Source organism: Lissotriton vulgaris, chromosome 4_1 (assembly GCF_964263255.1).
Source record: "Lissotriton vulgaris chromosome 4_1, aLisVul1.2, whole genome shotgun sequence".
NCBI lineage: Eukaryota > Metazoa > Chordata > Amphibia > Caudata > Salamandridae > Lissotriton > Lissotriton vulgaris.
This window is the reverse complement of record NC_141691.1, coordinates 1657214089-1657241367: the sequence shown is the minus strand read 5'-3', so window position 1 is coordinate 1657241367 and position 27279 is coordinate 1657214089. Positions and strand designations below refer to the sequence as shown.

The 27279-nt window shown below is 41.1% G+C and overlaps 1 protein-coding gene across 1 annotated transcript in view; it reads left to right on the top strand.

The window, feature by feature from the left end:
* Window positions 1-27279, top strand: part of ZNF704 (zinc finger protein 704) — a 580699-nt gene that overhangs the window by 512917 nt on the left and 40503 nt on the right. Inside the window, exon 8 of the mRNA XM_086966998.1 lies at window positions 841-938. Coding sequence (XP_086823124.1) covers window positions 841-938 — 98 coding nt within the window. The remainder of the gene's footprint in view (window positions 1-840; window positions 939-27279) is intronic.

Genomic DNA, 27279 nt, shown 5'->3' with positions numbered 1-27279 from the left:
CTGAGCTCGTCATGAACAATGGGATTTTAAAAATGTCAGCATTGACGATGAATGTCATAAGCATTGATGTGGTTAAACATGACGCACTCCTGGTTTGGGATTCCTCCCTTTTGGTACCCAAAAGGCTATTGCTACACTAAAGGCTATTGCTACACTGTATTTGGTGGCTCTTGCTAGTGTGGGAGGGGAGACAGTCAACTTTAGGGGATAGACAGGGAACGGAGAGAGAGGTAGAATTGTGTATGGACGAGGGTAGACAGTCAATCTATAATTTACCTTGAAATAAAAATGTGGTCACTAAGACAGCACTGATAATAACAGCCTCAGAACCTGGATATGCATTCCACATTTTGATTAAAAGATGGCAATCAAACAAGTGTGCTTACTCCAGATATTGCAAAGCGTAACCACAGTGCCAGTAATTTCACAGGTCTGGAATTAACGGGGTTATTTAAATGGAAGTCTGAGAATTCCTATAAGAAATTTGGAATTACCAAACGAATCAGTAATTCCCAGTCTTAGGTACCTATTTAATATAAATGTTGGTGTCAGTAAACATGACATAAGCTTGACTTATTCCTGATTCCCTGTTGAATTTCCAGTAGTAAGTTACACGTATCCATGCCAAAATGTTTTATGAATCTGGTCCATTGTTCTTAAAGTGATTATCTACATATTCATATATTGGTGACAAAACCAGACCGTGTTGTGGTTTTAGGAAAACAAGTAGGCACACCTGATATGAAATGTTTCATAACAAGAACATATGTTTTTTACTGTGTTTCAAAAGCTTGTTGGCAACCAAACAGTGAAAACTTTCTTTTTGTGTGTATTTTTTAGGTTTCACCAAAGCATACTTGCACCGTGGGAAGCGGGGAGAGCAAGCCACCACCACACACAGTAATGTCCTCTCCACCAAGAGCAGTAATTGGACTGAGGTAGGAAATCGCCCATTGGAAACATTTGCTGAAGCATCATGTCTTTTAGGCTAAAGCGAAACAAAATATCTACAATTTTGCCTCACACATCTGAATTGTAAAAATTGTCTTCCATGTTGTTGAATTTGAATTTAAAATACTTGTAAAGCGCAGCGTTCACCAGACGGTTTCTTGGCGCTATGAAGGCAAAGTTAGCAGAAGAGAGACAGAGGATAGGTTACTACAAAAAAGCCTGATTGAACAAAAAGGTTTTTAAGCCTTTACGGAAAAGGGAGTAGTGTTTGGCCGACCGCAGATGGTCGGGAAGGGAGTTCCAAAAAGTGGGTGCCAGGAATGAGAAGTTGGCCCTTCCCCACTTTTTCCGCTTGTAGCGGGGTACCTGCAGAAGGGATTGAGAGGATGAGCGAAGCTCTCTGGCAGGGACGTATTCCTTTATCAAGGAGACAATAAAAGCAGGAGCTGAACCCTGGCGGGCCTGGAAAACCATGCAGCCAATTTTAAAAAGGGAACGCTCCCTGACAGGCAGCCAGTGGAGCGCTTTCAGTAACGGAGTGGAGTGGTGGGAGCGGGAAAGGCCGTACACTAGCCGGGCCGCCTGGTTTTGCACCAGTTGGAGCTTTCTTAAACTGTAGGCTGGAATGCCGGTGTACAGGGCATTGGCGTAGTCCAGCCGGGAGATCACTAAGGCAGACATGATCAGTTTGAGTGCCAGGGGGGAAAAGAAACGGGAAACAGTGCGGATAGTACGAAGAGTGAGAAAACAAGAAGAGACAACAGAACTAATTTGTGAGTGTAGGGTAAGGTGATTATTCATTTTAATGCCTAAAGTATTGACTGTAGGAGAGGGGGTGGGAGGGAGACCTAAGGAAGAGGGCCAGAATAGAGAGTTCCAGGGACTGGAAGAGCCACCGGTGAGAACCAACTCAGTTTTATCAGGGTTCAGTTTCAAGTGGTTGTGGCTCATCCAGTCCCTGATAAAAATCATAATAGATTGAAAATTAGAAATAGAATGGGACGAAGGAGAAAGGTTAAAGATGAGCTGGAGGTCATCCGCATAGTTGTATACGGTGACCTCCATCTGCTGGAGAGCAAAAATTAGAGGATAGATATAGAGATTAAACAAAAGAGGGGAAAGAGAAGAGCCCTGAGGGACACCACAAGTGATATTAAGTGGAGTTGCCGTGAAATCCCCCAGCCGTACAGCCTGGGTGCGGTCCCTCAGGAAGGACGATAGCCAGACCAGGGCTGAGCCCCCGATTCCCGCCGCTCTGATACGTGAAAGCAAGATGGAGTGGTCCACCGTATCAAAAGCGGCGGAGAGGTCGAGGAGCACCAGGGCCAGGTGTTTGTTTTGGTCCATGCCCTCCCTGAGGTTATCCAGGACCGACACCACGACAGACTCAGTAGAGTGCCTGGGTCGAAAACCCGCCTGACGAGACGCCAGGCCCCCGGTTGCTTCTACGTGGGCACTGAGTACCGATGTAACATGGCGCTCAAGCACCTTGCCCAAGAAGGGCAGCAGGGAGATGGGGCGATAGTTAACTGGGGCGGACGGATCTGCTCCAGGCTTCTTTAAAATAGGCACTATTGTGGCTGTTTTGAAAGCTGAAGTCACAACCCCCTGAGCAAGGGAACTGTTGAGAAGAGTAATCGGGGCTGAGTGCAAACAGAGTAAATCTGTTGAAGAAGGCGGGCCGGGCAAATATCTGCCGGAGAACCTGACTTTACCTTGGGAAGTGTTTCCAAGAATACTTCTTCAGTGAGAGGGGGGATTGAAGAAAGACAGCACTGAACTGTGGGAGGGAGAGGTGCAACAAAAGTAGGGGGGGGGGTGGGATATTGGTCTTGATTTTAATAATTTTATCCAGGAAATAATAATTCAGTGAATCACATAAGGACTGGGTGGGAAGGGGTTTGGGTGTAGTCCTCTCAGAAAAAGCTAAATCATGAACAATTGTAAAAATCTCCCTAGATTTATTCTCTGCCACCAGAATTTTGGCTGAAAAGTAGGCAGTTTTGGCTCCTATAATAGCTTTTTTATAGTTGCTTAATAGTGTAAGATAGTGGGTTTTCAATAAGGAGCAGTAGTCCCTTCTCCATTGCCTCTCAGCCCGCCGGAGGGTCAGCTTTTTATCCTTCAAGTCTTCACTGAACCACCGGTTTGACTCCTTAGGTCTTCTGGTTGAAATCCGACGTAGGGGGGCTACTGGGTCGCAGCCTCCAGCGAGCCAGGTGTCAATGGCGGTGGCTTGCAGTGAAGAGGATAGGCCCACCTGGTTGGGTGAGGAGTTAAGGAGAGAAGAGGATAACGAAGGGAGGTCAACACGGTTCCAGTTCCGCGCCCAGGTGTTTTTAGCGAGCGGGACCTTGGTTACAGGGTTGGGGTGGAGGGAAAAAGAGATAAGGGCATGGTCAGACCATGGGCATGGAGACACAGACATGGACGAGACAGAGCTGTTGAGGGGCCAGACTTGGTCTAGCACGTGTCCGTGTGTATGTTTCGGAACTTGGATGTGGGGAACAAAATTCAGAGATTGGAGTGACTCTGTGAATTGTTTGGAGGAGGTGCATTCGAGGGGGTCCATGGGCCAATAATTAAAATCGCCTAGCACTAGGACTGAGGCGTAATTGACCGCCAATGTGGCCAGAAGGTCCTGAAAGGCTTGTATAAACAGGGGGGAAGACTGGGGCGGGCGATACATTAGCATACAGGTGAGCGGAGGTGAGAAAATGGATGAGCGAACCACAAGATGCTCAGTGGGGACAATGGGAGGGGAAGGGAGAAGTTGGAAGTTGTAGTCAGAACGGGCAATGTTTTAGTGATTGTTTTCTGCCTGATTGCTTTATAGCTTGCTCTGATTCGTGTTTGTGCCACAGTCTTGTGAGACATAAAAGTTAAGTTACTTCCTTTAGTATAAAAATAAGGAGATTCGGATGATTACTCCAAGAGCCCTGGTGGACTGCCAAACGGACACCAGAGATAATGTCCTCAATTATACCTCAAGTGGAGCGTTTTTTAGGTGTTTTATGGGGATCAAAGTTTTCACTGCCAAAAGTTACTTCTTCAGGGCTAAAATACAATAAAAACATCTGTAAATAAATGAAGCATTATAACAAAGTAAATAAATACATTTCAATAATAAGGTGCGTCCAAGTCTTTCTTTACATGTTAGTATATTTACTTTCTATAAAAAATAGGCATCTTTCAATTACCAATGTACAGGGAACCACGATATTTAGGAAAGACATCCAAAACTGCATATTAAATTAAAACATTGTCACAGGAAAGCATTTGCAGTACATAGTTTCTGTGTATTGAAGATTTCTCTGCCTGCACGTATGTAGTTGCCTATTTGTGTATTTCCGCTGCTTTCCCATTTTAAAATCTACCTTCATTTAGTAGTGGGTCTCAAGTCAAAGAATTTAGGGCACAAAAGCAATTGGTACCTCCAAAGTAACACCACTGGTTATTAAAATGTAGTGACATATTAATGGAGCCATAGTTACAAATCATTGCCAGTTCCTAAAATATGCCCAATATATTCCGAATTTTTTGAGTTTTGGAAATAATCAAGAAAGCATATTTTTGATGGTGAATATAACAATCAAGAAAGCATATTTTTGATTGTGAATACAGCACTGAGTTAATACAGCTTCTAAGCACCTTAATTTTAGTCACTTTGATTTGAGTAGCATAGCAATGTCATTGATGATGGGGTTATCCGGCCTAAGCTAGTTTGTGATTGGAAACCCCACAAATCTCTTAAAGGGTTTGTGACTGCAAAATGGGCATTTCCTATATACAAACCCCCTTTTACGATTTAGAAAAGTTGAGTTTTGCAACCCATATCCAATCGCAATTTGTAAGGGGCATAAAAGGGGAGTTCCTTTCAAACTGCAATCCAATATGGTTTGTGTCAATGGTTTCCAATTGCAAATCATTGACTATTTGCCAATTCCTCAAAGAAGTTGGTAGCTGGTTTGCAAATGAAGATGTCCTTATCAGACCTTTTCCTCTTTAAGAATCGTGTTAGCCGTGGTGCACAGGATGTTTTCCATTTTGGGAATGGAAATACAGGGTTGGTGATTTACTGTACCTTGCAGGCAACCATCTCTGTATTTGTAGTCAATCATATGGAGTCACAAATTACGACCTACCTAATTAATATTCCTTAGGAAGGTCATTCTGCAAACCCCTATGAATGGTGATTTTGTGATCTGGCCTAATAGTATATAGGCTGATCTGCACAAAGTCTGTTCACAATCTGTGACTATTTTTTATAAATGGACCCAAAATAAATCAGGTCCATATTTCTTTTTGAAAAAACTACTTGTAGTATTGATCGGTTTAGGAGCAGGTTCAAAAATATGAAAAGGCTTGAATGTATGTGTTCTGTTAATTTGTTACTCACAGCTTGAATCTGGGTTTGGATTTATTAAACCTCATTGAAACCTAAACATCAGTGTGAAAATGTCAAATTTGCTTTGGGGTCAGAATCCAATGAGCATTGTCTCAGAAAAAGTGTAGTACAGTCCAGGTGCCATTTCTGTAGATTCCCTTACTGAAACATAGTGAATGCTGCGATTGTTGCTTTTCCGATGTAGTGCATCCTAACTGTTTTTGCTACATCGTATTTGGCGGTATGGTTACCTGGTGAAAAACTTTTAAAAGTGACTTGGGGCTATAGAGAAAACCGCATTCTCCCCATTGTACTTGTTGCAAAACTGTGATTTAGGAGACCCTGGTACCTGGTACTTCTCCTTTCAGTTTTACGAGTTTATAAGTATCTCTTGAACGTTATCCAAAACCATTGGAAGAAAACCCAGAAGGATTATCCCTATAAACTATAAGGAGTTCCTTATTCCTAGTGAACATAATGTAAACCAGTAAAGCCTGACCAATAAAAGGCACATCAGAAATGGGTGGTCAAGGAGAGGAGTACCAACTCTCAGTAGCCATTGGTTGAAAATGGACTATAGACTAGCCTATCAGCACAACTTTAGAATATTAATCTCTGTATAATGTTATCTTTACTATACGAGGAAGGTAATTGTCCAAATGTTATTGTATTAGTGAGCTTGTTGTGTAGTTCCTACTAATCCGTAGGATCTGCATGTTTGTTGGACAACATAAACTAAGTGCTTGGTGCCTAGACTGATTCTGGACACCCCCGCAGGATATGTTGGCCTATAGACCAGCTAGCTCACAGTGCCACCTTAAGCCCCTGTAACCTTACCAGGGAGTGTATGGTTTCTGGAAACCACTGAACATGACAACCCTGACCCCTCAGTGATCATGGAACCATACAGAACCTTTCGCTCAATCACTCATGCTCATTTATTCTGAGAAATATATACAGAGAATACACAGTGGGATGTTTTCAATATATTTATTGAACCAATGTTATTCTTGTATAAAATACATGTGCTGCAACGATTAATAGACAGAAGCAGATAAAAATGATTACGAGCACCAAAAGTGTGAATAGTAGATATGTTTCTACCATAGTGCTAAAACAGTATATATATGCAGGCATATAAAACACGCCATTATAAACAATGGGGTATTCCCAAATGGTCCCTGGGTATCGGCATATAAAACAAAGCAGTAGTCGATCATACTCCTACTATTCAAACTCTACTCTAAATGTATCTAGAGTGTTTGTAGCTGTATAGCCAAGAATTCCCCCAAGGGACGATCCAACCCCATTACCTAATGGGAGAGAATAAAGGACCCTATCTTGATCATGAACCGGACACCCCTCACAAGATCTCAGACCGCTGCATTGTTAAGTCTTAGCATGCAAGGACCTTCAGTGCAACTGAAGTGCCTCCTCTACCAATCTATCGGGATGCTCATCTTTATAACAGAAAGCAACCTTGCGATTTGCATATAGATTAGTGATGCTATGGATATGTAGATAGCCCTGTCGCCCCGTGGATGAAGATAGAGATGACTTTTGTACATAGTGCAAAAATAGACCTTGTACCTGATGTTCAGGGCATTGTGATAATGTTGTACGAAGCTAGATGTGTACAAGTTTAGTTTCATAGAAACTAATCCAACATTCTTGTGCATGCAAATATGTGCAAACGTTCATGGCTGAAATGTTAGTGTGAGGACTATTTAAGAAATAAGCTGCCTCGCCACATGGGCCTAAACTGGGAATATAACACCCACTCCTCATACTTTTGGTCGGTATATAAAAGCTATCTAAAAAGCTAGCAGAATGTTAAAAACGTTAAAACTACTCATAAAAACATCTAAAGGCTAGCTTCCCTGTACGATATTTATTTAAAAAGCTTTTAAGTCATGAAACCATTTGAAATCTCAATCACTCAGAAAGCCATGGTGCCCAGAAAAGAAAGCAAAAGATGTTTTGGTTCATTTTGTTTGAAAAAAAGGCCAAATGTTTCCCTCACAGAAAAGCCAATTATTTATGTGTTCAGGGTGGTAGACTCTGTGGACCGATGGAAACAGTACTTGTGTGCAACAAGTCACTATGGAATTAACTGTCGCTAGACCACTAGTTCCATTCCGCATTAACCTTGATCATTCAACAACAAATAACTACCATTCGAGAGCGGCTTCAACACCAGATGAATCACAGCAGCTGGAGAACACTTCAGATAACATGACAAGGTTGCTACCAAAGCATTGCATGCCCTGTGGAGAGAAATGTCTTTGAAAACCAAGGACCCACTTAAAGCATCCTTGCCGTTGGAACCACTAAGGACAACTTATGTGTACCCATTCCTGCATCTAAACCTGAACGGTAATTCCCAATACTCATGCACTTATTCTTCCTCTACTGCTTCATATCTGCCTACCTGTTAGTATTGGTGATTATATTGGAGTTGACTAGTCGTGAACAGTAGGGTGATGTAACCACGGATTGTCCAGTCTGTGGATGGCGTCTCAGCTATGGTCAAAATGTAATCCATATGTTGTACCAAAGTACAACATAGTATACTTTGCATCTCTACGTGCCATTACCATCTGTCTATATGTTGGATCTCTCTCAGAAAACAGACTAGAACTGTTGATGTATTGCCATGACACATGGCCAGAACGTAATGTTTGTAACGTCCAGCTCAGAATTATAATGGACCGTAATTGTGACTGTCCATGTTGTAAAACAGACATGTTTTGCTGTGTTATGTCAATTGCAGAATACACTATTTTGCCCAATGAATAGGGTCCCAGTGACCTAATAGAAAATCCCTGAGATCCATGTCATCAGAAAGAAGGGACAAGTGTTACTTCACCTGGGAAAGTGTTGATGTTTTTAGCCAATATAGGCACAACTTCCCAACACTATATGCTGTCACCACCCTGAGTGTATTTTACTGTAGATGTCGCTGATCAGGCCTATTAATCCTAAACACTTCGTGTTACCCAGGAATCTAGATTGACACCTATTTGTGTTTGTCGGCCAACCCAACCATTCCGTCAAATTGGGGTCTGATGAATTAAAAGAACCAATACATATCATGGTTTCTAGTGTATCCACACTAAAATGTGTTAAGTTCTGCCAATTCTGAAAGCGTGAGAATGCAGGAATACGCGATGTATTCAAATCCTTCATTTTCGCTATACCAAGACATGAGGTTTGTTGCAGTGTTTTGTTCAGGAAAATCATTTGATGTGGTATGAGGCATGCTCTAAATAAGGCCTCTGTTCCCCGAACCTGCCTTCCTTTTGTTCCCCAGATAGATGTTGTGTCTATGGTGTTTTTCCAGGAGTCAAAACTGAATATTCAATTGGGAAACCAAGGAAGCATAGTATATCAGCTTGTTGTTTGTTAGCATATTTTTCTTTGCAGGTGTAGGTGCAAGCCTATAATAATATGAGGCTGGGTCTGATGTTTCAAAACCTGAAAAATAAGCAAACTTCTGTGCAAATGTCTTTGAACTACCTTTTGGTGGTGTTGGGCAGTGTTCCCATTGTTTTTCATTATAATGAGTGCATGGGATACTAGCTATATGTGAAAAATGGTCCCCATAATGTCGGTAATAGAACATGTCTCCATAATTAGAAGTACCATCATACAATTCATCATTAGAAAATGCAGCTCATTGCTCTAGATCTGCAAGCACATTATGCACAGTTTCAATGTCCCCATCATCAGAGAAAGTTCTATAGGTGATAATATCATTTAAGAAAATGTTTAATTTTTAAAAAGTTTAGTAGGACCATACACATTCATACGATACCGTGTCCCAAATAATACCTTCAGGTACTGGAACTGCTGTAATGTTCACCTGAGACTGGTCCCTTAGTTCACGGTGTGATGATACATGTGTTTTAAGAACCAAGGGCCTGATTAAGATGGTGGTGGGACCACCTCCGTCAGCCCATCGGTGGCGGTTCGCCCACCACATTACAATGGCAAGCTGATGGTTGGCGGTTGGAAAGACCGACCGTCATGCATCTGAGTGTATCGGAGGGACTTGAATCCCTGCAACAATGGCGGTGCCTGCTCAGGCACTTCCATAGGAATTTCAATGTCCCTTTCCGTCAGCCGTTTCATGGCAGTTAACCCGCTATGAAAAGGCAGGCGGAGAGTGACTTCTTCCCCCTTGGCCCTCAGCCTTGGGTTCTGGGGGGCACATGATGCCTGTCACATAGTGCAGGGATATGTAAAATGTGTCATTTTTGTACTGAGGAATGTGCTTGAAGCCCACACCACACTCTGCAATACAACACATACACATTACGACTGCTCCAGGCGGTCGCATTGTAATTCCTATGGCGGGACCGCCGACAGCTCGTCGCGCTGTCCCATTCCCCACCAGGATGGCTGTCAGACGAAAGTCCAACAGCCATCTTAAGCAAGCCCCAAGTTCACAAGTTGTACTGCTGAGTGTTCTGGGAGATACTGCCCATTCAAAACTAGGAAAAATATAGTCACCAAACCTATCCAAAGTACCAGGTAAAGTAACCCTATTGCAATCCAGAGATGTAACCGAGGTGGGATGAAGTAAGTCTTTTTCAGCCAAAAGTAAAAAGCATACATCTGTATCCTGAAAGGGAGGGGCAGTGGTGGCAGCTCTGGTTCACTTAACTCCAATGAGAAGTCCTCATAATGCACGAAGTAACCAGACGCCATTCGTTTTATTTTTGGCAGCTCAGCAGGTTTTGTTGAGCTAGGATGACTCGATCTATGGCATGTTCACATAGATGTCATCAAATTTTCTAATCGAAATTTCTGTACTTGTTGATTGTACAGTTGTAGTTGTTTCAACAGGAAGAAGTATCCTGTCATTGTTGTTTACAGCTTCTATTTAGAGAGTGGAATTTTCTGTCGTTATTAAAGCTTCTATCTGAACTTCCTGTTCAGTAGCAAGAGGAGTGCAGGGGCTAGTCACCTTGCAAAATTCTTTCAAAATGCAAAATAACAAAAACAGCACCTTTTTACGATGCTGTTGGTTAAGAAAGGAATGAGCCTACCTGATTGGAGCTGGTCGAGGATCTACAAACTGGGAAAAGAAAACAGAAGTCTTCTTGCTGCAACTGGAATCTTCTTTCAGCAACCGGAAAACAGTAACAGCTGCCGCTCAAGCTCAGGGTTCTCAATAACCAGCAATGAGAACAGGGTGTGGCCCCTATTTAAAAGGCTCGGGAAGAAGCTTCTAGAACAGGGTGGTCCCTATTAGCTTCCAGATTCCAGCTCAGGTAAACTACTGGAATGAGAAGGGACAAAAGGTGTTGATAACATCATAGTCTGCAACAAGCATTGGCACAGACAAGTGGCAAAAGTCACAACAAGCATTGGCAAAAACAATAGAAAATAGTAAACAGATAACATCATAGTCTGCAACAAGCATTGGGACAGAAAAGTGGCACAGACACAACAAGCATTGACAAAGACAATAGAAAACAGTAAACAGGTGCCAGACAAGGTGCACCAGGAATCTGATGTGGCAGAATCATGACAGTCAACTGGTGTTTCAGCTGCCACTGTGCTGACTCTATCGATGTCTGGTACCCACATTCTCACACCAAACAGGTGTTCATAAGATGTATGACCCCCTAGGGATTTTCTAGGCATGTTGTTAATTGCCCTCTAGACCCCATATAGGTGATTGACCCAATTGCCATCTGAGCCTAATACCCTTGCTGTTAAGGATTGGTTTAAGTGACAGTGTTTGCTCTCAATGACTGATTTTCTCCCAAGATGGTAAGGGGAGGAATACAGCATGGCCACACCCACACTTCCCATGGCTTCTTCATAAGCCAGAGAGCTAAACAACTTACTTTGTCAGAATTTAGTGAGCCGATTGCATAATGCCCAATAAAGACTCACAAATCCTTTATAACAGTTCGGGCATTAGCTGAGCGCTGTGACCAACCCACAGGAATCTGGAGCATGAATCCCTGGCACCAAGATGTACTTGTAGGCCCCATCTGATTGTAAGGGACAGCAGTGATCCAAATACAAACAAGCTAAAGGCTTGTCTGAGGTCAATAGAGGTGTCTGTGCTGGATGTGCTATGGTGGAGCCTTTTATCTGCTGGCAGATGTCGCATTTAAGGACAAAGTACTTGGTCTGTTTTGATAGACCTGGCCACCAATATCAGTGCTCAGTAATGAAACTATAGCAGTCATCCCTACGGTGGCGAAACTCAGGTCCTCATGTGCAGCTAGTATCAGTCCTAATCTGCGATCAATGTTTGGTATTACTCTAGCCCCCACTCCTAGAATCTGAGCATACAGAATATTTTGTGCATCTAATTTGTAGGAGTACTTGAGTAGAAAGCCTTTTGGCTGTGTTGTTGATTTGCGGGTGGCATTCACTGCCACCATAGTTGTATGATATATCCTCATACTTGAGTGAGTTATTGTAACAATGGCAGCAGTACGAACTGTTGCCTTGGCGACCTCATCTGCCCTGGCATTCCCTTCAACATGTATGCCAACACTGTATGAATATGCCAACACTGTATGAATATCATGAGCCCGTGGCAGGCCTTTTTTTCAACTTAACCAACTGTTCCCACAGCATTTTGTGCTTTACTGTGCAACCTTTAGAATCTAAATCCATTCTGGCCCCAATAGTGTCAATATTCATTATAGGACTGGACACAGTAAAAATTAATCACACACAGTAAGTGAGGGGAATTCACAATCCGTATTTTGTAGTGCCAGTATTAGGACTTTGAGTTCTGCCAGCTGCACTGTACAGTACCCTAGGGACGGAGTGTGTGAGTTTTCATAGGATGGAACTTTCCATCATGCATGCAACCTTTAACAATTGTGCATGCCACAGAATATTGCTTTTCGTTCCTACGGCTGGCTGGGCAGAACTTTTGGTATAAATGATGCATCCATATTGATCTAGTGGCATGATTTCATTCAGCAGAGGATATTCTTTTTCGTACTGCAAAAATGCTTGTGTTTGTAATGTAGAGTCGAATCTGTAATCTACATCCGTTGCAGTGAGAGAGTTAGCCTAATGAATCCATATGGGATGTAAAGCCATTGCAATTGGAAAGCTTGCTTTAGTGACAGCCTCTAAAGTCAGTACTGGGGTCACAACAATTATACGTTTCCCCTACATTACTGCTCTGTCCCCAACTACCGCAGTCATTACCACTGTGAGTATTTTCTCATTGGATGCAAAACTAATGTCAGCGTTTGTGTAAAAATGTGATTTGTATGCAATGTGTACCACATCGCCTTGATTGAAAGTGATGTACGTCTACCCGGCTGGTCCAGCCACTACACAGAACACCAGGTTAGTTGTGTTGACACGCGTGTGTAAATGTTTAGAAGCTGGCATATCAGCTTGTACAGAATGTAAAATATCTGTATGTTCATATGTCCAATGATGAACTGAAGAATCTGGTTTAATAAAGTCGTAGAAAGGTTTTATCCTTTCTGCATAATCCAAAATGTAAGTTTTGCCAACATTTAAAAATCCTAAAATGGATTGTAGTCTTTTCAAAGTAGTTGGAGGTTGGAACAGCACACATTTCTCCTAAAAATTACCCACCGGGCTTTTTCCTTCACTCGACAACTCATATCCCAGAAACAGGAAATTGAGGTGAGCAGTTTTTGATTATTTTAAATTTCATTTGTAGTTTAGGTGAGCAAACCTAAGAATTATATGGTTCAACCTAGCCAAGTGTTCTATTAATTCATTGTCCCTCAAATAAATATCATCGACAACATTTTGAAGATACTCTGTCGCTGAGAATGCTGTCAAATATTTGCTCCGAGGTACTATATTTTGGCAGAAAAATCAATTTGAGATATCTAATTTTTTTGTACGAAAAAGCAGCAGCGGACCTTAAAATGCCGCACCTAAACTCCAGTGCCAATAGGTTTATGATCAAGTCAGTTTGATATTGTGCTGCCAACCCCGACACCAGCTGCTGTTTGGCGTCGCTGTGCTCTCCAGATCAGTTAAACAGTTTTTAGATACTCAAGGGGGCGCACCAAAATGAGAGTCCAAATAGAATAAGTAGAGAAATGTTCTTTATTTATCTTTGTTCAGCAACAAAAGGCATATCAATAAAATAAGTAGTGAGATCAGCCAACGCGTTTCACTCCCTACCAAGGAGTTTCTTCAGGGCTGAAAAAACAAATAAAAGACAAAATATTCCCATCAATTTCCTGCATAGCCAAGCGTGTACATATTACCCCATTTTACTTTACCTCAATGGGCATTCTTTATAGAATACATATTTCCCTGGGGACCAGGGAAAACAAAGAACGGACACAGTAGCCTATTGCAAAGGAAAGACTGATCAGCGAATATTTGTTAACTTTAAAAGTTTCGTTTAAAAAACATCCTTTTCTAAACGGTTACCACCACGGAAGGGGGAAGATTTACGTGGAAGAACAGCAAGAAAGGTTCAGAACATCCTAAATACAATGTATGTCTCACAATTGAGATTCTACTTTAATGTTGAGCATCCCCTGCAAATAGAGGTGAGTAAATCGCTATTGGTAGAAGAAAACATATATCTCGCTTTGTCTTAACACATTTATATCTATCATCACTATTTCACAGTCAAGAATAAGTAACACGTACATAATTTTATCCTAGGTTGGAGAGATCACACCAAAAATACACAAATACAGTCTGCAAATTTTAGTCTTGTTGTAACATGTGCTATGATAACTTAGTAGTATGTGTATATATGCATGACACATATCAACATCATATTCACTCTCTTTTCGATATTTACATCACCAAAAAGCCTACCCGTATTCAAGATAGACCGTCCTCCTTTCCATCTACTAGGTTATATTTCATTATCAAATTGGGTTATGTTTCATTATCAAAGGGGCATGGAGAGGAAAAGGTAATAATAGAATTGGACACAAGTTATTTGGCAGTGAGGAGTGTACTAACAAGGCTATGGTTCTTACCGCTGCGAGTATATTCGGTAAGTTGTCTTTTGTAAGATCCCTCTGTGGTCGCACTGGTATTTTTCCGGTCGTTTCTTTATTCCAGCCTATTTCTAATCAGTAAAAGAGACATTGTTTTACATCCAATCTATATTATTATGTTACGCCTGCGGTGTCTTATATATCTTCCTATTATGCATACCTTTAAAAACCTTTGGAGTATCTCTCTTCCCTTATCTTTTCTTTATATCGTGGACTTTGTAGGTCTTGTCCGAAAAAACAGTTCTGGTATTTCAAAGAGCTACCCGTCCCTGGTTGTATTTGTTACAGGTGGGTACAGTGCTAGACGGGAGGAAAAAACAAAGTATAGCTATTCAGAATTCGACGCCAATTCCCCATGTATTTCTACTTCAACAGACTGCTGTATGTTTACATTTTATGTTGCAAGGTCTCCCCTACCCAATATTCCAGTGTCTAGGTAGTACAACTTCACAAGAGGAGAAACTGTTTTTGCAGTAAAATCAGAAGTGGGTTATATCTACATGCTTCTCAAGCCCCTAGTGCTATGTCCTATTCTCATTGCAGACTATTAGCCCGACCTGATGTCACAAATGGTCACTGCCAAGGGACATTTTGCCCAGTAACAGAATACCCCAGAACGGTAATACCTCTCAACCCATGCTCCTAAACAGGGTCCCTGCTGTACAGGCTAAAGAGCCGTTACTATTCTAAACAGCCTAACAACTTTCTCCATGGGTTTTAAGAACAATAGCCTTCTATTTGGACAGTTAAAATAGTTGAACACTCTGAGATAGCCTTCTGTGTGGGCAGTTAAGATAGTTAGATACTCTCAAAATAAAGAGAGGAAAACATAGAGTTTACACAAAAAGTAGCAAAAACTTACTTAATTGTGTGCCAAAAGTATATTAATTGTGTGCCAAAAGTATATTAGTACTACCATTTCTCTCATATCCCTGGGATATTGGCTATTAAAAAACCCAGTACCTGTGTTTGCTAAGCTCCTAGCCCTGTCTCTCACCTGTGGTTACCGTTGTCAGTTTCGGCGTCTCGGCATGGCTGGTTCCAGGCTGAGTTCACCATTTATTGGAACCGCCTTATATACAGATAGGAGTTAGCCCATTGGCCGATTTATTTATGCTCCTGTGGTTGGTTGCATAGACTAAGTATTTTCGGGCGCCATCTTGGACTAGTCAAATTCTGCATAGCGTTGCTAGTGTGGCGCGTGAAATGTACATTTTATTTAGTCTTTCCTACAGTTTGGTTTCTATAAGAAACGTGACCTCGTTTCTGTGTATTTTGGCGCTCGCTGTGCACAAAAACCTCAAGGTACCGATCGCGATGACAAACCAGTATGCCTGGTGTCGTAGTGCCGAGCTGATGCCAAATTGGCCCCTCAGTATTATCGTAGTGCCGAGTACCAAGTCCTTTTTTACGTTTATTCGTTATTTGATCTAGTTTTAAAACTAGTAGCAACTCGCAGTTGCATTGAATCTTATTGTTTCCCGGGCGCCATCTTAGACTAGTCAATTTTGCATAACGTTGGTAATATAGTGCGTTAGAAGTACAATTCGGCGGACCCTACGTGTAATCCTGTTTCTATGAGAAATGTACACTCCTTTCTGTATATTATATCGCTATTATTGGAAAGACATTCATGTTGTCGATCGTGATGTCTTTCCAATTAGTCTGGCGTCGTATTCCCATTTGTGTGTCAAGCTGTGTCCAAAAAGGTCCCTCAATGATATCATAGTCCTGAATAGCAAGACCTTTCTTTTGTATATTCATATATAGATCCCTTTTATATTAGGTTGCAACTCGCGTGTTTTGCGGGCGCCATCTTGGAACGGATAGCTGCCCTATGGTAGAACCCTTTTTATCAGGTTGGGGTTGTTTAATCTCGAGGTTATATCAATCAATTATGATTGTGTTGGTTCTCTATCAAGAACTTTCATCAGTCTATGTCCTTAGTTCGATTTTAGGCATGATGGATGGGTAGGCCATTGCGCATGGGGCTGTCTCCTAAGACCTAGGGGTACACTCTAAGTTTAGGCAAACTGAGTGTTGAGCTTCGCAATATTGGTTTTACATTTACATTTTTGTATTGTCCTGATTTAGGAGGTAAGTGGGAAGGTGGCGTTAGGGGAGCAGAGATATTTTGTTAGTAGAACTTAATATTGTTCTATATGGGAGGGTATAAAAAAGGAGGATGTGTCTATGTTGAATTCATATCTGGTCACATCATTGACACACTCTTGTTACATTGTTGGTACTCCTCATGACAGACAAGAATAGTTTTTCAAGGATATATGAATTATATATGAATTGTACAGTTTTGATACAGTATTGACTCAGAACTTTACACAGTTCTTCACACAGTTTTGGCAAAGTATTAATTCTAAGCAATACAACTTATCATATCTTCATAAGAAGTGGTACATTTCACTGTCCAAATTCATACCGTATTTTATGCTTTGAAGTTTACATATCCATCTTGCCTCCCGCTGTCTAAGAAGTACCTCCCGATTACCTCCTCTTAGGGGCAGTTGTACATGTTCCAAACCATGGAACCAAAAATCAGGTTTCCCACTATGTTTCTCCCAAAAGTGTTTTGTATGGGCGTATCTAGCATCTTTATTCAAGATTGCTCTCCTGTGTTCTTGGATTCTTATCCTGAGGTTGCGTTTCGAGCTGCCCACGTATATTAATCCGCAATTACAGCCCAAAACATATACTACAAAAGTAGTCGCACAGTTTATAAAGGATGGAATTTCAAAATTTGGTGAGCCATTGAATGTAAACTGTTTGGTTTTATCTTTGCCATATTCACAGATATTACACTCCCTGCATGTAAAGAAGCCTTTCGGTTTCTGTGGCAGCCAATTGGTATTGGCATCTTTGTTCGATTTAAGATAGCTAGGGCATAGTTGGTTGCGTAGTGTTCTACCTCTGCGATATGTCACTGAGGGATTGTTTCTCACATGTAGTTGTAGTCCTGGGACCTCTTTTAAAAGATGCCAGTTATTTTTTAGAATTTTGAATATGCTGTTGCTATGCCTGGTATATTTTGTTATGAATCTGACATCTGTGCTTGTTTTGAATTTCTTACGTGGTTTAATTTTAAGAGTTTCGTCCCTGGGGATCTTACGTGTCCTGTTCTCTGCTCTATGGATGACCTCTTTACTGTATCCCCTAGCTTCAAAACGACTCTTGAGTGCTTGGAGATTGATGTCAAAAGATTCTGTTTCGGTGCAATTCCGCTTAAGGCGTACCATTTCTCCAAATGGTATATTTTTGATTGTGGAACTGGCATGCGCACTGCTTGCATGCAAAACCGCATTGCAGGCAGTGTCCTTACGGAAAAGGGTACTTTGGATTTTGTTGTTCTTGATATAGAACTTAAGATCCAAAAAGTTTATGCTCTCTCTACTGTAATCCATCGTGAGCTTCACATTCATGTAGTTCTTATTTAGGTAATCAAAATAGTCTATAAGATCAACCTCAGATCCGGACCAGAGACAGATGATATCGTCAATGTACCTCCCCCAGAACACGATGTTGTTGGTCCAGGGGGAGGCACTCTGGTTCCATGCATGCTCCCTTTCAAATTGTCCCATAAAGAGACAGGCATACGATGGTGCAAATTTGGTCCCCATCGCAGTACCCCTCTTTTGGTGGTACCACATATCATCAAACAGGAAATAGTTTTTTGTCAGTACCAGTTCCATCATTTCGAGGACCATTTGGTTCTTAAAGAGCAAGTCCGCCCCTTCTCTATCCAGATAGAATTCACTAGCTTTGAGGCCAATATCGTGTTGGATGGAAGTGTAGAGACTTGTAACATCTAAGGTTACAAAAAAGAGATCATTTGACCATTCAAAATCTTGTAATTTGTTCAAGATGTCTTTACTATCTTGAATAAAAGACGGTAAGTTCGAGACATGTTTGTTAAGTTTCAGGTCTATATATTCTGATAGTTTCTCAGTAGGTGAGCCTATTCCCGAGATGATGGGACGACCTGGCGGGAATGGCCCACCTTTGTGTATTTTGGGGAGGATATATATACAGGGAGATCTGGGGTTGGAGACTAGTAGGTATTGGTATTCCTGATCACTGAGTAGTCCCATGTCTTTCCAATCTAGTAATTTGGAATTAATTTCGATAGTTAGTGGCCCAATTGGATTGTGTGTCACTTGCTCATAGCAGTCTTTATCAGCCAACTGTCTCTTAATCTCGTGTGTGTAGTCTTTTCTATTCATAACAACAATGTTTCCCCCTTTGTCGGCCTCCTTGATTACTATGTTAGGGTCTTCCCGTAGTCTCTTAAGGGCATCTCTTTCCCCTTTGGTAAGGTTGGAGTCTTTAGATCTTTGTGCCATACTTTCTCTCTCAAGTTTGTATAGGCCGGCAGACACTCGCTCGTTAAAAATATCAATGTTCTGATGGTATACATTAGGGAGAAACTTGGATTTGGGATGTAATCCACTATCATCAGACATGTTTTCTGTAATCCTACATTCAGAGCGAATGGTGTCTAAGTCTATTTCCAATTCCTCATTTAGTGAGGTTAAACATTGTAAGCCCTTTATCTCAGCGATAGACATGTTTACAGGTTCTACTTCAAAACCCAAATCCCCAGGTATTGAGTTACACATAGGTTTGTTGCAAAAAAATTCTTTTAATTTTAATTGCCGTGTAAATTTGAACAGATCTACATGTACATCCGAAAAATCACCATCCTGTGTAGGACAAAACCCCAAACCTTTACACAACAATTTCTTTTCATCAGGATCCAAACATCTATCTGACAGGTTGACAATTCTCAATTCAGACTGATTATTCATTTCCATGTCATTATCCTTTTCAATACCATCTATTGCTTTGCTTGTTCTTTTGGTTTGTTCTTCCCTCTCTCTGATCTCCTCACTTGCTCCTCCCCCTTTTCTCTTGTTGGACCTTTGGAACCTCCTGCCACCTCTCCTTGTCTTTTTTGCTGTTGTATTTTTCTGGCCTGATTCCCACTTATTCTTAGTTTCTCCATTTCCTTTTGGAAAGTGGAGGGGCCTGCTTCTAAAGGGAGTCCACCTGGGGCTGTTGCAGAGGATACACTATCTAGTGAGGACAGAGAGGTAGTGCTCACTGATCTTAACTCTTCACTATCCTCCCTCGTTCTTTTCCTTGTAGAGTCATCTGTATTTATGTTGTCAAATTTTTTCGCAAAGGTGTATATACGACCATCGCGATAGTCTTTATCATCCTTCTTTATCTTTCTTAGTTTCTGGTCCTTTAGATACATTTGGTGGTTGTCAATTACTTTTTTCAAGATCTCGTAATTTTTTTCAACTAGATCCCGGTTTTCACAGGCCTCAATTTCTTTTACTACATTTTCTATTCCTACCAAAAGTTTAGCCCCCTTCTCTTCAGCATGTTTGATTAGAATTTGCATCATTACACATGAAGCACCTTCCAAATTGGTTTCCCAGTCCTTTAGTAAATCCTCACTCAAGTCCTCAAATGTGGGAAAGATTAGGATGCGTAACCCTCTTGGTACTTTTTTCTTGTGGATGTATTGTTGCAAGGTTACGCCATCCCACCATCGTGATAGTTCTTGTCTCCTCAATCTTTCCAATTTATGGAACAGTGCCTTCAATCCTCCGGTTTCTGGCGCATTTGGTATGTTAGAATTTGTACGAGAGTCTTTCCCGAATAGGTCCTGTGCCATTTCTTCGCGTTTATCGTCAAATTTGGACATGTTTGTTGTCTTTCTATTGCTGGTTGGCTGTTAGTGCTTGCTGGTCCAGGTAGCAATTAAGTATTTGTACGAAAAAGCAGCAGCGGACCTTAAAATGCCGCACTTAAACTCCAGTGCCAATAGGTTTATGATCAAGTCAGTTTGATATTGTGCTGCCAACCCCGACACCAGCTGCTGTTTGGCGTCGCTGTGCTCTCCAGATCAGTTAAACAGTTTTTAGATACTCAAGGGGGCGCACCAAAATGAGAGTCCAAATAGAATAAGTAGAGAAATGTTCTTTATTTATCTTTGTTCAGCAACAAAAGGCATATCAATAAAATAAGTAGTGAGATCAGCCAACGCGTTTCACTCCCTACCAAGGAGTTTCTTCAGGGCTGAAAAAACAAATAAAAGACAAAATATTCCCATCAATTTCCTGCATAGCCAAGCGTGTACATATTACCCCATTTTACTTTACCTCAATGGGCATTCTTTATAGAATACATATTTCCCTGGGGACCAGGGAAAACAAAGAACGGACACAGTAGCCTATTGCAAAGGAAAGACTGATCAGCGAATATTTGTTAACTTTAAAAGTTTCGTTTAAAAAACATCCTTTTCTAAACGGTTACCACCACGGAAGGGGGAAGATTTACGTGGAAGAACAGCAAGAAAGGTTCAGAACATCCTAAATACAATGTATGTCTCACAATTGAGATTCTACTTTAATGTTGAGCATCCCCTGCAAATAGAGGTGAGTAAATCGCTATTGGTAGAAGAAAACATATATCTCGCTTTGTCTTAACACATTTATATCTATCATCACTATTTCACAGTCAAGAATAAGTAACACGTACATAATTTTATCCTAGGTTGGAGAGATCACACCAAAAATACACAAATACAGTCTGCAAATTTTAGTCTTGTTGTAACATGTGCTATGATAACTTAGTAGTATGTGTATATATGCATGACACATATCAACATCATATTCACTCTCTTTTCGATATTTACATCACCAAAAAGCCTACCCGTATTCAAGATAGACCGTCCTCCTTTCCATCTACTAGGTTATATTTCATTATCAAATTGGGTTATGTTTCATTATCAAAGGGGCATGGAGAGGAAAAGGTGCATAAATAAATCGGCCAATGGGCTAACTCCTATCTGTATATAAGGCGGTTCCAATAAATGGCGAACTCAGCCTGGAACCAGCCATGCCGAGACGCCGAAACTGACAACGGTAACCACAGGTGAGAGACAGGGCTAGGAGCTTAGCAAACACAGGTACTGGGTTTTTTAATAGCCAATATCCCAGGGATATGAGAGAAATGGTAGTACTAATATACTTTTGGCACACAATTAATATACTTTTGGCACACAATTAAGTAAGTTTTTGCTACTTTTTGTGTAAACTCTATGTTTTCCTCTCTTTATTTTGAGAGTATCTAACTATCTTAACTGCCCACACAGAAGGCTATCTCAGAGTGTTCAACTATTTTAACTGTCCAAATAGAAGGCTATTGTTCTTAAAACCCATGGAGAAAGTTGTTAGGCTGTTTAGAATAGTAACGGCTCTTTAGCCTGTACAGCAGGGACCCTGTTTAGGAGCATGGGTTGAGAGGTATTACCGTTCTGGGGTATTCTGTTACTGGGCAAAATGTCCCTTGGCAGTGACCATTTGTGACATCAGGTCGGGCTAATAGTCTGCAATGAGAATAGGACATAGCACTAGGGGCTTGAGAAGCATGTAGATATAACCCACTTCTGATTTTACTGCAAAAACAGTTTCTCCTCTTGTGAAGTTGTACTACCTAGACACTGGAATATTGGGTAGGGGAGACCTTGCAACATAAAATGTAAACATACAGCAGTCTGTTGAAGTAGAAATACATGGGGAATTGGCGTCGAATTCTGAATAGCTATACTTTGTTTTTTCCTCCCGTCTAGCACTGTACCCACCTGTAACAAATACAACCAGGGACGGGTAGCTCTTTGAAATACCAGAACTGTTTTTTCGGACAAGACCTACAAAGTCCACGATATAAAGAAAAGATAAGGGAAGAGAGATACTCCAAAGGTTTTTAAAGGTATGCATAATAGGAAGATATATAAGACACCGCAGGCGTAACATAATAATATAGATTGGATGTAAAACAATGTCTCTTTTACTGATTAGAAATAGGCTGGAATAAAGAAACGACCGGAAAAATACCAGTGCGACCACAGAGGGATCTTACAAAAGACAACTTACCGAATATACTCGCAGCGGTAAGAACCATAGCCTTGTTAGTACACTCCTCACTGCCAAATAACTTGTGTCCAATTCTATTATTACCTTTTCCTCTCCATGCCCCTTTGATAATGAAACATAACCCAATTTGATAATGAAATATAACCTAGTAGATGGAAAGGAGGACGGTCTATCTTGAATACGGGTAGGCTTTTTGGTGATGTAAATATCGAAAAGAGAGTGAATATGATGTTGATATGTGTCATGCATATATACACATACTACTAAGTTATCATAGCACATGTTACAACAAGACTAAAATTTGCAGACTGTATTTGTGTATTTTTGGTGTGATCTCTCCAACCTAGGATAAAATTATGTACGTGTTACTTATTCTTGACTGTGAAATAGTGATGATAGATATAAATGTGTTAAGACAAAGCGAGATATATGTTTTCTTCTACCAATAGCGATTTACTCACCTCTATTTGCAGGGGATGCTCAACATTAAAGTAGAATCTCAATTGTGAGACATACATTGTATTTAGGATGTTCTGAACCTTTCTTGCTGTTCTTCCACGTAAATCTTCCCCCTTCCGTGGTGGTAACTGTTTAGAAAAGGATGTTTTTTAAACGAAACTTTTAAAGTTAACAAATATTCGCTGATCAGTCTTTCCTTTGCAATAGGCTACTGTGTCCGTTCTTTGTTTTCCCTGGTCCCCAGGGAAATATGTATTCTATAAAGAATGCCCATTGAGGTAAAGTAAAATGGGGTAATATGTACACGCTTGGCTATGCAGGAAATTGATGGGAATATTTTGTCTTTTATTTGTTTTTTCAGCCCTGAAGAAACTCCTTGGTAGGGAGTGAAACGCGTTGGCTGATCTCACTACTTATTTTATTGATATGCCTTTTGTTGCTGAACAAAGATAAATAAAGAACATTTCTCTACTTATTCTATTTGGACTCTCATTTTGGTGCGCCCCCTTGAGTATCTAAAAACTTGAGATATCTAATGTTTATGTTGTTTTGTACTTTTTCCACACTATTTTATTCATTAGTGCGGCACTATGTGCATTTTGTACTGCAAATGTGCGTGAGGAAGCGCTTAGATATCTGTAGTATAAAACTAGACGGTATGAATTATTGGGTTTCATTACCAAAAACAAGGGATTATTCATGGATGAGATGCAATTCTCTAGTACACCCTGGTACTCAAGTTGATCTAGGATCTCCCTGACTTGTTTCTTTGCTTCATGTTTTAATGGGTATTGTCTCTGTGGTTGAAAAATTGATTTTAATGGGATTTCGTGATGAGGGGAATCATCATTCCACCCAACATTGTTTCGGTAAAGTGCAGGAGCTAGTGCTAAGACCCACTCCTGCGCATAAGGATTTTTAACTGATTTTGGTACGAGATCGAAAAAGGCAGTTAAAATTACGCCATCCCCATTGGGCACTCCATTATGAACTCAGGTGTCCAATCTTTTTCAGCCAAAAGAATGTCATAACCATATATCAGGTTCTCCCAAAATAGAGACCCTTCTCATGTCTGGGTATGTCCCCCTCCATTTGGAGCATTATTTCGTATAAACGATGTGGGACACTTACCCTTGTATTAGGTGTTTCCACCATGATATGCTCACTCAGCGCTACTGCCACCAGATAATCCATCAGGTTCCGGTGAGCTATAGTGTCTTCTGCCGTGCTGACCAGCATCGTCACTCCCCATTCCCTATTCAGAAGCGGACTCCTCAGTAGCCTGGGCATTTCTAATTTTGATGCCAGCTGCCTTCTTTTTAAATTAAGGTTTAGGAGTCTTTTGTTTGTCTTCCTGTTTAATGATGTAGTCTGAAGTGCGATGTGTTTCCCTTTTTGGCTTGACTCGCTCTTCCTATCTGTGCTCTGACTGCCCATCTATCTCCGAACATTTATCGGATGATTCCTGAAAGGAACGAGAGGAATGTGTATTAGTATCCTGATACCTGTCAGGCTTTCCTGTATTGTCACGGTTTCTCAAATTGTATTTTCGCTTGGCGTGTTCCCATTGAGGGGACCCACCCAGTCACTGTGTTTTGTTTTGTTTATAATTTTGTTTATTATCCCATTTCTTCTTGGAAGACTTGGGTGCTTGCTTAGACCTATCCTTTTCAGAATTGCTCTTAACTTTTGGTTTCCCAGGTCGGCTTTCAGATTCTCTCTACCTAGTGAAGCATATGTTTTTTCGATGATCTTAGGACATTTTCGTTCTTGCTGGGCGGAAGTGAATTCCAGCAAAGTATAGCCACTGTTGCTGCCTCCCCTTTTATGTTACTTAACATAATTGCCGATACTTGGGCGAAATTCCCCATTAGTTTCATTGCCCAGCTCCAGGGCAGTCTCTGCCCCGTACTCATTCTGTATTTGTTTCAGTACATCTGGCAAAAATGCTATTGAAGGGGTACCATAAGTTCTGGTATAAACAGCAGCGAAGATTGTATGCCAAGGGGCACAGTCTTCGGCCAGGGGAGCCATCCCCATGGGCAAGCAAATTGTTAAAATTCTGTGTTTTTCTTGAGGGCCTGTATAGGGAAAAACTGCTTCAAGCTGAGCTGTTTCCCAGCCGGGTTTTGCTCCCCACTGGTGGGAATCTTTCCCATAAAGGCGTTCAGCGTTTGGGGGCCGATACCCATAGTAGCCAATTGAGGTTGTGCAGCCCTCGCAGGTTGTACTGTCAATGATTTCATTATGTATTGTGGAAGATTCCTGTACATTTTTACTAAATCTCAATAAAGTGTTTGCATTCCTGCTGCTGGTAAAGTAGCAATGTCGGCATGTGGTGTATAAGAAGCTAAGACCGGCCAAGTCGCTCCTTCTTTACTGAACAGACAGAGTTTGACGTGTTCTGTGGTATGGGGTAGGGAGCCTTTAAACCAATTAATATTGTCTTGGTAAGTTAATGTGACTTATTTGGCCACGTATCGAAAATATTCTCCAGGTGGTTCATCTTCAATGTAATTGTTAAGCAGCTGTGTGTGTGCATCTGCAGACAGGAATTTAACCCACTAGTAGAAGACCTCTGTTCTGAATGATTCATGTGCCTCAACCATGAAGGTAGCCCCTTGTCGGGAGGCTATGTTGTAGTAATTTCATAGTAACTGCCTTTCTGCAATTTTTTGTAATGTTTAGAGCAACTACCTACTCTTCAATGTCCTCACCCGCTTCTCAGTTCACAGGCATTGTTAAAAAGAAATTACTTAAAGGAATTGTTATAGAGATACAGTAAGCAACTTTCAATCCTCCAAGCTTGAATAACCTCCTGCCAATATATAGGGTATACCTACTCAGCTGAGGCGGATTTATTTCCCTTCCCACTTTGGGTGTCTACGGTTTAAATGTGAGTAAGGGTCTCTGAGAAGGCACGACTGAACAACTCAGATTTGATCTTCTAAATAAGAACCCAACCAACATTGGCGGTGCCATGTCGTGTAGTTCCTACTAATCCGTAGGATCTGTGCATTTGTTGGACAACATAAACTAAGGGCTTGGTGCCTAGACTGATTCCAGACAACCCTGCAGGATATGTTGGCCTATAGACCAGCTAGCTCACAGTGCCACCATAAGCCCCCCTAATCTTACCATGGAGCGTATGGTTTCAGGCAACCACTGAATAAGACAATCCTGACCCATCAGGGATCATGGAAACAATGGAAAACAATCTTTACAACGCAGTCATTACATCGCACTACATTTACAACGCAGTCGTTACATTGCAACATCCTTTACAACGCATGTCACTACAACGCAGCCATTACATTGCATGTCACTACAAATCATGACACTACAACGCATGTCACTACAACGCAGGCATTACATCGCATGTCATTACAATGCAAACCATTACAACGCATTGTCCCCCTACACTATCCAACATTTACCCTACTGTTGCACCCCCTGGAGTTAGAATAGTAATTTTTACCCCTACACTATCTAACACTTACCCTACTGTTGCACCCCCTGGAGTTAGAATAGTAATTTTTACACCTACACTATCCAACACTTACCTTAAATGCAATGTAATGGTATGCATTGTAATGGTATGCATTGTAAAGGTATAATGCGATGTAATGGAATGCGATGTAAATGTAGTTTAAAAAAATTTCGATGTAATGGCATGCAATGTAAATGTATGCGTTGTAAAGTATGTTTCGATGTAAAAACTGCATTGTAAAGGCATGCGTTGTAAATGTATGTGTTGTAACATCATACATTCGGAAACATTACAGAACCTTTCGCTCCATCACATGTGCTCACTTATTCTCAGAGAGGTATATAGAGAATACACAGTGTGACGTGTTCAATATATTTATTGAACCTGAACCAACGTTATTCTTGTATAAAATACATGTGCTGCAATGATTAATAGACAGAAGCAGATAAAAGTGATTACGAGCACCACATAAATAGTAAATCTAGTTCTACCAGAGTGCTAAAACAGTGTATATATGCATGCATATAAAACAAGGCAGTAATCGAGCGTACTCCTACTATTCGAACCCAACTCTAAATGTATCTAGAGTGTGTGTAGGTATATAGCCAAGAATCCCCCCAAGGGACGATCTAACCACATTACCTAATGGGAGAGAATGAAGGACCCCGTCTTGGTCACAAACTGGACAACCCTCACAAGATGTTAGAGCACTGCGTAGTGAAGTCTCAGCATGCAAGGACCCTCAGTGTCAGCTGAAGTGCCTCCTCTACCAATCTACAGGAAGATTTGTTGAAGGAGAAGAGGAGCTGGGTGTCATCCATTTCTTACACAGATGACACCCAGCTTCTCTTCTCCTTCTACAAATCTTCTTCTTCGGCTCAGTCCACCTTTACAGAGGGAATGATTGCAATTACCCGCTGGGTGAAAAGCAATTTTCTCCAACTTAATGCAGGTAAGACGGAGATTATGCTCTTTGGGGACACTCCGCTCCTATGGTCCCCAGACTGGTGGCCTGAAGCCCTTGGC